This window comes from Podarcis gaigeae (genome assembly GCF_964106915.1).
Source record: "Podarcis gaigeae genome assembly, chromosome: Z".
Lineage (NCBI taxonomy): Eukaryota > Metazoa > Chordata > Lepidosauria > Squamata > Lacertidae > Podarcis > Podarcis gaigeae.
This window is the reverse complement of record NC_139691.1, coordinates 4,292,529-4,302,574: the sequence shown is the minus strand read 5'-3', so window position 1 is coordinate 4,302,574 and position 10,046 is coordinate 4,292,529. Positions and strand designations below refer to the sequence as shown.

General features: G+C 46.8%; 1 protein-coding gene across 2 annotated transcripts in view; it reads left to right on the top strand.

The window, feature by feature from the left end:
• The first annotated feature begins 1,360 nt into the window (after positions 1–1,360).
• The window catches only part of ENG (endoglin), a 52,637-nt gene continuing 43,951 nt past the window's right edge, over positions 1,361–10,046 (top strand). Inside the window, exon 1 of one of the 2 annotated variants that reach the window (XM_083721762.1) lies at positions 1,361–1,826. In XM_083721762.1, coding sequence (XP_083577888.1) covers positions 1,763–1,826 — 64 coding nt within the window. In that variant the 5' untranslated portion in view covers positions 1,361–1,762. The remainder of the gene's footprint in view (positions 1,827–10,046) is intronic. The other variant, XM_083721763.1, reaches the window with a different exon arrangement.

The following is a 10,046-nucleotide window of genomic DNA, read 5'->3' as shown; positions in this document are numbered from 1 at the left end:
GCCCAAGCGGCCTGGGGAAGGTTGCACTGGCCTGCGCTGCGTCCCCTGATGTGGCACAGACTGGATCTGCTTCTGCCTCCTCCTCGGCACTGCAGATGAACTTCTGGAAGACGAGGTCAGGGTAAGTTTCCCTTCCATTTTTTGGTCCTCTTTGTGAACTTGTGCCACAGCAGAATGAAAAAATGCCTGCATCTTGCTCCTTCACTCTGGTGCAACCAGCGGGGGGCGGGGGGAAGCAAAATTGGGACATTTGGTATTGGGAGAAGAAGCAGGGGCATCTTCTGCCAATTTGGGATGTCCCAGATAATTCGGGACGCTTGAGATGTCTGCTTAACCCTTCTCCCTGCTGAATTGTACAAGGGGCAACCCTGAGTCTAAGGAGGAGGGAGCCGACCGGCAATGCCACCCCATGGACTGTTTTAAGTAGGAGGTCATGCAGGTGGGAGCAGACTGAGGGTAGGATGAGGTTGGTAGGGCAGTGCCCTGTTTGCACAAATGGGTCAGACCCTACTGGTCAGAGAAACAATGTGCCTGCTTCTGTCTCTTTGTTTCTGACTTCTCGCCCTAATTTAATTCCTTGCTCCAGATACCTTGCAAACAAGGCTTAGGCCATATTCACACCACACATTTAAAGTGCTGTGATACCATGTTAACAGTCACAGCTTCCCCCAAGGGCTTCTGGGAGTGGTTTAAACACTCAATTTCTCTTTCCAGACAACTCTGGGATTTGTACCATGGACTGCAAGAAGATCAAGCCTATCCATTCTCAAGGAAATCAGCCCTGAGCGCTCACTGGAAGGGCAGATCCTGAAGCTGAGGCTCCAAGACTTTGGCCACCTCATGAGAAGAGAAGACTCCCTGGAAAAGATCCTGATGTTGGGAAAGAAGAAGGAGAAGGGGACGACAGAGGACGAGATGGTGGGACAGTGTTCTCGAAGCTACCAGCATGAGTTTGACCAAACAGTGGAAGACAGGAGTGCCTGGCGTGCTCTGGTCCATGGGGTCATGAAGAGTCGGACACGACTAAACGACTAAACAACAACAATGAGGGGTATCTCCTCACAATTCTCAGCACCCTTAACAAACTGCAGCTCCCACTGCTCCTTAGGGCAAGCAATGACTAAGAGCTGTGAATGTCTGATGTGAATGTGGCCACCCCACAACCAGGTCAAGTCTTCATCCCCAGACAGTCCAAAAGGTGAAGACTCTGCGCTGCTTCTCTGCGGGAAGGGGGGAGAGAGACCACATCCGAGGGTCTCCCTCTGTCAGTGAGCGATCAGCTGCTGTGTTTCGCCCCCCACTCCCCGCATCGTTTGAAGAACTTCAAAGAGAGAAAGAGAGGGAGGCGGGGGAGTGGGTGGGAGAGAGAGCCAGCAGCATTTCCTATTTGCTGTTTTGGCAGAGACGAGTTCTTGGCAAGCCTCCCTCCAAAGGGAGTCGATTTCCTGCCTCGCTTGGTCATCAAGGCTGAGCCGAGCCAGTTCCAAACATTCAAGCAGTGGGAGCTCCGAGGAGGCGCAGCGAGAGTCTCTGCGACAAAGGCATCTCGATTCCAACCCGTTTCCCTGCTGCCTCTCCCGACCCCCCTGGAAACCAGGACCAAGGCTGGATTGGAGAAGGGCAGAGCTGAGCCGCCTGCTTCTCCCGTGTCCCTTCACCAAGTACCACAGCCCTGCGGACAGCGGCCCTCCATCACCCCTGCTCCTAGACACGGGCTAAGAGGAGTGAGAGAAGAGGAGAAGAAGCAAGGATTCCAGGCGCTATGGAGACGGGACGGTGTCTGGCGGTCCTCCTTCTGACCTGGAGCGTTGTGACAGCAGGAGCGAGTAAGTGACTCTCTTTGGCGGTGCTGAGGGGGAGACAGGTGGCAAGAGCGGCTGCCACAACTTCATAAACCAACTGGTTCTTGGGTTGCTGCCTTAACTTTGCCGGTTTGCGTAAAACTGGGAAAATAATTATTTAGGGAGAGATTGGGGGACGAGGGGACTCCAAAGTGAACGTAGGAAGCTTCTTCATACCAAGTTGAAACATAGGTTGACTTAGCTCAGTGTTTTGTTTCATGCTTGGGGACATGAGCAGCTCCACTCCTGTGTGCCATTGAACTACATCCCTTTCCCTTAGTTATCAACCGGATAACTGTAAAGCAGGGTGGGATGGGGGGGGGGTAGAATGGCCATATGACCTATTCCACAGAGGGCATCCCTCTACCTGAAGGACTGCTTGGTCCAAGTCTGGGTTAAAGTTAAAAAAATAAAGAAGAAGGGAATCTTCCCAGGAGGAGCTTAGGAGAAGGGGGCGAGTGCCCAGAACTTCCAGCTTTATCTCTCAAAGGGCAACAGGTTGCCGTCAGAAACGGACAAATCTGTCCGTTCTAGTGTCTGTTAGTTTTGCATTCTTCCCATCTTAAATCTAGTTCTCCATATTTCTGTAGTCATTTCTGGTTTTGTTTTTGTGTTTTAATTAAAAAGGTCACCAGAATTTTAACGCGAATTTCTCCTAATAAACTCTCTCTTGCATACCGTTTTTGACATACTTTTATGCTAGCAGTTTCTCCTGTTAAAAGGCATGTTTTGTATGTTTTTTTCTACACTTTTCATGCATGCACACTTTCCTTAATATATTCTTTTTGGCACATGGTGTTTGGTTGCATCACAGAATTCAGAGAAGTGTGAATTTCTAAAGATAACTGTGTTTCGGTTTGCATGTTGGATGGAAAAGTGCATATTAGGTAGTTTCTCATGAAAATGCAAACAAATTTGAATTTATCTCTCTCATTCCTAGTGGATATACAGAGAGCCAGTAGAAATTGGCCCCATTCAGAAGTCTCCATGACAGTACATGGTGCATGGTTTATTCTGTTTATTGTTTACAAATTCATAATCTGCTTCACAGCCAAAGGTCATCAAAACAGGATACAATAAGAAAAAAAATGAAAGGTTACAGGCCCAGTCAACTAAAAGCAATAAAACTGTCAAATAAAAGACTGTCTCTGCAATTGTACAATTCATATTCCATTTAAAAACTGGATCATATTTTACAGAGAGCCTTTTAAAATAAAAATATTTTCAGTAGTGGCCTTAATACTAAGACACATGGTGCTTGCCAAATTTCGGCTGGTAACGTAATTTAGAGGGCTGGAGCTGCAACACTAAAAACCCAGGCTCTAGTGCATGCCAAGTGTGCATGCTAAGTGTGCGTCTCTGGTGCGCCATGTGATGCTCTCAGAAGTGGTCCATCAGAGGAAAACAGTTGCCAGGCAGGGATATGCAGGGTGACTTGGTTCCAAGTTGTTTAGAGCTTTATATGCCAAAATTCTGAACTGAGCCAGGTAGGATAAGAAACAGGACTGTGGAGAAGGGGACAGCTGCCTCTATAAATTCTCAGACCCCATAAAAAAGATGTTTTGGGATGTTTCCCACCCTTCTCAGTTACTTGCAACCCTCTCCTAAAAGGTGATGACTTGGAAGTCAATCACACGGAGAGTGGACGCTTATTTCAGTCCTTGCAAAGAATTGCATTGTGGGATGCTTGGACCGATAAGACCAAAATGGGAAACTCTGTGGCTCACAGCTCGGTGCATAAGCCCCTGCTTTTCATGCATGAGGTCCTGGGTTCAAAGCCCACTATCTCCTGTATGATACAGTGGCAGGAGTGCTGAACTAGGGCCTGGAAGACCAGAGTTCAAATCCCCACCCAGTCATGAAGTTCACTGAGTGGACTCTTCTTCGTTGGTCATCTAGTCCAACCCCGGCAATGCAGGACTCCTTTTGCCCAATTTGGGGTTTGAACCCATGACCTGTTTTTAAATGTCTCCTGTTCTACTGACTGAGCTATCTGCATCATTTGGCAAAGAGAAAGGTCAATAAGCTAATACATAATATACCAACTCAAGAAATTTCAATACAGCTAAGGGAACCAAACCTTGGTTAATCTTTTGTGGATTCTGAAAACCACATAGGTGCTGCTCCCAAGCATCCTGTTTATTGAACACTCATCCGGATTTGTTTGTGGGGACATTAGGTAGCAGTGTGTTACCCCACACTAAGGAGCGGGGATAAATTTGATTCAGTTCATTTAAAAGTGAATCCACCCAATTTGCAGTTTCCAAAAGAAGATGAGAATGGAAATTCTCAATTATCTTAATTTTACAATGTGGCACTCCAACCAAACAATGTTTACAAAAATGTATAAATTAGGGGGAAGTGTGCATAAAAAGGGTTTAGTTTTTTTAAAAGCATACAAAAAAATATTTTATTAGGGGAAATTGCAAAAAATTGTACATCAGTCAAAACTGCACACAAACATGTTTATTAGGAGAAATCTGCACTAAAATACTGACCAATTTTCATAAAAATCGCAAAGCGCTGGAGAAATGTGGCCAACTAAATTTAAAGATGAAACACTGACAGAATCAAACCTGACAGATCCATGCATCCCTACCTACATATTTTCAAGTGCATTTTCCCATCACTTTGGTCTAACCTTTTCGGGGGCAGCAAACGTGTTGTGCAAGGCCCCCAAAACAACTATAATTTCACAAACTGAATTTGCAGAAATTTGATTGATACCTGCACAAAAAGAGCCACACTCTGAAAGCAGCCTAAATGAGAATTAGACCATTTCCTGGAGCGTACAGCTGCCAATGGCTACTAGCTATGATGATTACTATTTGCTGTGGGGAAAGTTGCTGTTGCTCTCAGATCCTGCTGGCCACTCTGAGAAAAGGATGTTGAATTAGATGGGCCACAGGCTTGATCTATTAGAACTATGCTTATGAGCTGCCTACTATTATTGTATCCACATGGACATAGGACTTAATCAATAGTTTCTGCCAGAAGAATGGGGAACATGTGGCGCTTCAGGTGTCAGATGCCATTAAATGGTGAGAGATGATGAAAGTCAGAGTCCATAGATTATTAGAATTATGCATCTTGTGCACCATAAGGTCTTCAGTTCAGTTCAGTTAGTTCATTTCCCCCCCCTCCTGCTGGGGCTCCTCTGCAACAAGCAGAAATGTTGCATGCAGGGGCACCCTCTGGGAAGGAAGGGGCTGAGGTCCCCCCTAATTTTCAAGGAGAGGGCTGCCCCCCCTCAATATTCCATGGCCTGCCAGGCCCTGTTGAGCCTTCTTGCAGCTAGGAGAAGGCTGCACCAGAGTGAGATTGCAGCAGCCTGCACAGCATCTCCTGATGTTGCAGGGACTGGCAAAGCCTAGCAGAAGGGTGCGCCAGCCTGCGCAATGTTTGGACATGTGTGTGACATCACATGTGCACACCGGGCCCCTTCAATCTTGGGGGCCACCTGGCACCTGTGATTGCATGTCAGCTGCCCTTGTTGCCGCATGCTGCAGAAACCTTGACTTGCTGAATTTTGGCTTATCACACAGTACTTAAAAGCATCAGAGCCCTTGTTGGAAAAGAGCAAGGGTTGGCTACTCAAGGAAATCTAGGGAAGAGGGGCATTGGGCTCAAATGTATAGTGAAGTGTCACTATGGAAGACCATGTTCTGGGTATGCAGACTGCCGCAGGCTCAATCCAGTGCATCTCTCATTTAAATGATTGCCAGAGCCATTGAAGACTGCTTCCAGTTAGAATCAACAAGACTGAGCAAGTTACAAGTACCGTGTTGGTCTGCCGTAGTCGAAACAAAATTAAAAAATTCCTTCCAGTAGCACCTGAGAGACCAACAAAGTTACTTATTGGTATGAGCTTTCGTGTGCATGCACACTTCTTCAGATACACTGAAACAGAAGTCACCAGACCCTTATACAGTGGTACCTCAGGTTACAGATGCTTCAGGTTACAGACTCTGCTAACCCAGAAATAGTACCTCAGGTTAAGAACTTTGATTCAGGATGAGAACAGAAATCGTGTGGCAGCAGCAGGAGGCCCCATTAGCTAAAGTGGTACCTCAGGTTAAGAACAGTTTCAGGTTAAGAACAGACCTCCGGAACGAATTAAGTACTTAACGCGAGGTACCACTGTATATAGTGAGAGGGTGGGGAGGGGTATTACTCTGAAGGATGGTGGGAATGGGTGATTGGCTGATAGGTGTGGTAAACCTGTTAACGACTGCAATTGGTCTTACAGGGAAAAGCAAGGGGTGAGATGGCTAAAAAACAGCTATATCATGTATAAGAATCCAATGTCTCTATTCAGACCAGATCTCTCCATGGTTTGAAGTTTGGTAATAGGTTGCAATTCAGCAACTTCTCTTTCCAGTCTATTTCTGAAATTCTTTTGTAATACTGAGCAAGGAAGACAAATAGTCTGGCTTAATATAAAACCACTTTGCATGTTCCCATCAGCTCCAGTTAAAAACACTTTGGGCACATGAGTTGCTGCCTTGCCAACTTCAGTCTGTGCCGAGCCAGCCCTCACTTTCCGCCTTCCAGGGGACAACAGGAGCTGTCAATTTCCCCATACTCCAGACATGCCCAAAGTCTGTTTCGGGGGCCTAATCTGGGCCACCGGCCAACTGAATTCAGCCCCTGTGGCAGTATATGTCCTGGGGTAAAATCCTAAAAAAAAAAAGCTCAGCAACTTTGATTGGCCCTCACACATGTTCACTTCATCGATTCTGGCCCTCTTTGAGCCCACAGTCGCTTTGAGCGGCACTTGCAGGGCGCCGTGAGCTGTTGTGTCCATCTCAGGCATCCTCCACCTGGAGGGCAGCTGCGAAGGACACAACAGCTCATGACACCCTGCACCCCCCCAAAAAAAACTGTACCTGGGGTGACAGCTCCCCCAGCCCCCATCATGCTACACCTCTGGGAGGTCAATCCAGTTCACTTTTAAAGCCAAGTCTAGCAAATTCACACCTCCCAAAACAATACACAGCATGTGTGCTGGTGTAACCACAGCTTGGTTTCCAAAGAGTGAAAGGTCAGATAGTTGAGGGCAGGAGCAGGGCGTTTAAATCACTTTCTGGGGAGGATCACTATCCACTGAACAAGGCCTCACTCACTACAGTGGTACCTCGGGTTACATACGCTTCAGGTTACAGACGCTTCAGGTTACAGACTCCGCTAACCCAGAAATATTACCTCAGGTTTGCTTCAGGATGAGAACAGTGCAGTGGCGGCAGCAAGAGGCCTCATTAGCTGAAGTGGTGCTTCAGGTTAAGAACAGTTTCAGGTTAAGAACAGACCCCCAGAACGAATTAAGTACATAACCAGAGGTACTACTGTATTTGTATGTGGGCCCCCAGGAAGGTGTGTGGCCCTCGGGCTAAGAAAGGTTCCCCACTCTGGTACACGGGGACAACTGAAGTGAATACAAATCAAGTAATCCTAAAACAGCCCATTAAGATAAGCCAGTGGTCACCCCCACGCGGGTGGCTGAACTGGAGAGATTAAAATTGGGACTCTTGCCCAACCCACATAAGAGGCCTTGTCCAGTGAATAGTGATCCTCCCCAGAAAGTGATTTAAACGCCCTGCTCCTGCCCTCAACTATCTGACCTTTCACGCTTTGGAAACCAAGCTGTGGTTTCACCGGCACACATGCTGCCTGGTGAGGAAGGGAAGAAGAGGTTCTGCTCACAGGAAATAGTTTAAAGTTTTGGGGCTGGGAAAGCACCCAGGGTGCAAGAGAGAGAGGGAAGAGAAATTGCAAAGTTGCAGATTTTTCTACACTTTCTGAAGGAGGAGGGGGAAGAATGGAGGAAGTGGAGCAAAGGGGAAATCACAGGGATTCCTTCTTGAAGTGTTTAGAAAGTTGAGGCGGGCGGCGCAAAAATCAGCCAAGTAGTGCAAGAGCAAAGATAAACTGGGAGGGGATCTGGACTGTGAAAAGTGAGAGGCACTGCCTGTTCCCATCCATTCCTATTCCCTATGAATAATACACCCCCCAACACCCACCCACCCACCCACCCACCCACAGAACTGGGTTAAGCACCCACAGAAAATGGCAAGGGGCAGGTGGGAACTGAATCCCAAACCATTAAAAAGGAGACTGGGAATGAAACTTCCTGATTAGATGCTGTTTGCATCAACTGCTAGAGCAGGGGTGAGTGAATTTTCAGCCAGGGGAGCGCATTCCTTCCTGGGCTGCTTTCTAGGGGCCACATGTCCGTGATTGGCAGGGGCTTACATTTAACACACAGTGCAAACAATTTAAACAAATAAAAGTGCGTGAAGCAATTAACATGAACTTTACCTTTGTGAAGTAGACTGGTTCCTACACAGACTCACATTTCCCTCTCTGACCTCTTTCTGACTGCCAGATGCTGGGAATCACACAGAGAGTGCTCTTGCGCTCAGGTCCTGCATCACATCAAACTCTTTAATGTAGCCTTCCCCAACCTGGTGTCTTCCAGAGGTTTTGGAGTACAACTCCCATCAGCTCAAAACTGTGGACAGAAACATTCATATTTGGGCAACGGCTCCTTCAGCTTTTGCTGAGCACAATGATGAAGTTGCTTATGCTCAGATCTTGTGTTGCAAAGTCCTCTTGTGAGACCTTAGATCTGAACTACCTTACCGTTAGGGACGCAGGTGGCACTGTGGGTTAAACCACAGAGCCTAGGACTTGCCGATCAGAAGGTTGGAGGTTCGAATCCCCGCAACGGGGTGAGCTCCTATTGCTCTGTCCCTGCTCCTGCCAACCTAGCAGTTTGAAAGCATGTCAAAATGCAAGTAGATAAATAGGCACCGCTCTGGCGGGAAGGTAAACAGCGTTTTCGTGCACTGGTTCTCCAGAAGCGGCTTAGTCATGCTGGCCACATGACCTGGGAAAACTGTCTGCGGACAAACGCCGGCTCCCTTGGCCTGTAAAGTGAGATGAGCGCCACAACCCCAGAGTCATCCGCAGCTGGACCTACTTTTACCTTACCATTAGGAAAGTAAACTAAACCAAACTTGGTCAACAGCAAATGAGTTTACACTTGACAGAGCTTTTAACTGCATGTAATCGGGAGGTGTTTATTTAACCATTTAATAACAATGCTTCAGAAACTGCACTCAGAAAACCCAAGACTAGTTCCAAAAGTTTATATTAACTTGTGGCTCACTTAGAAGAATGTGTTTTATAGATGCATAATATTGTACATTGTGGTATGTATATGGGAATGCAAGTTTCCATAAAGTATTCTTTATGGGAAATAAATTTTAAAAGGGGGGGGGGAGAAACCACACTCAGGATAAAAGCAGAGGGTTAGGCAGCAGGTATCGAGGAGATGCTCATCAAATTTGCAGATGACCCCAAACTATGAGGGGTAGCCAATGCTGCCAAAGTCAGAATCAGAATTCAAAATGACCTTAACAGATTGTAGAACTGGGCCCGAACTAACAAAATGAGTTTCAGTGGGGACAAATGTAAGGTTCGGCACTTAGGCAGGAAGAACCAGATGCACAAAATAAGGTGGGGGGGCACCTGGCTTACTTTCATAGTACCTGTGAAAAGGATCTGGGGGTATTGGTGGACCACAAGCTTAACATGAGTCAACAGTGTGATGCAGCAGCCAAAAAAAGCTGACGCTGTGCGTCAACAGAAGTATAGTGTCCAGATCAAGGGAAGTACCGTATTTTTCGCTCTATAAGACACACTTTCCCCCTCCTAAAAAGTAAGGGGAAATGTGTGTGCGTCTTATGGAGTGAATGCAGGCTGCGCAGCTATCCCAGAAGCCAGAACAGCAAGAGGGATCGCGAAAGCGCAGTGATTCCTCTTGCTGTTCTGACTTCGCTTCTCTGGAGAGGCACTTGCACAGAGAGGGAGAGAATATTTTTTTTTTCTTGTTCTCCTCTAAAACTAGCTGCGTCTTATGGTCGGGTGTGTCTTATAGAGTGAAAAATACGGTAATAGTACCACTCTATTCTGCCTTGGTCAGACCACACCTCAAATACTGTGTCCATTTCTGGGCACCACAGTTTAAGAAGGATATTGGAACGTGTGCAGAGGAGGGCAACAAAGATGATCAAGGGTCTGGAAACTAAGTCTTATGAGGAGCGTGTGAAGGAGCTGGGTATGTTTAACCTGTAAAAGAGGAGACTGAGAGGAGATCTTTCATCTTCAAATATCTCATGGTCACATGGAAGATGGAGCAAG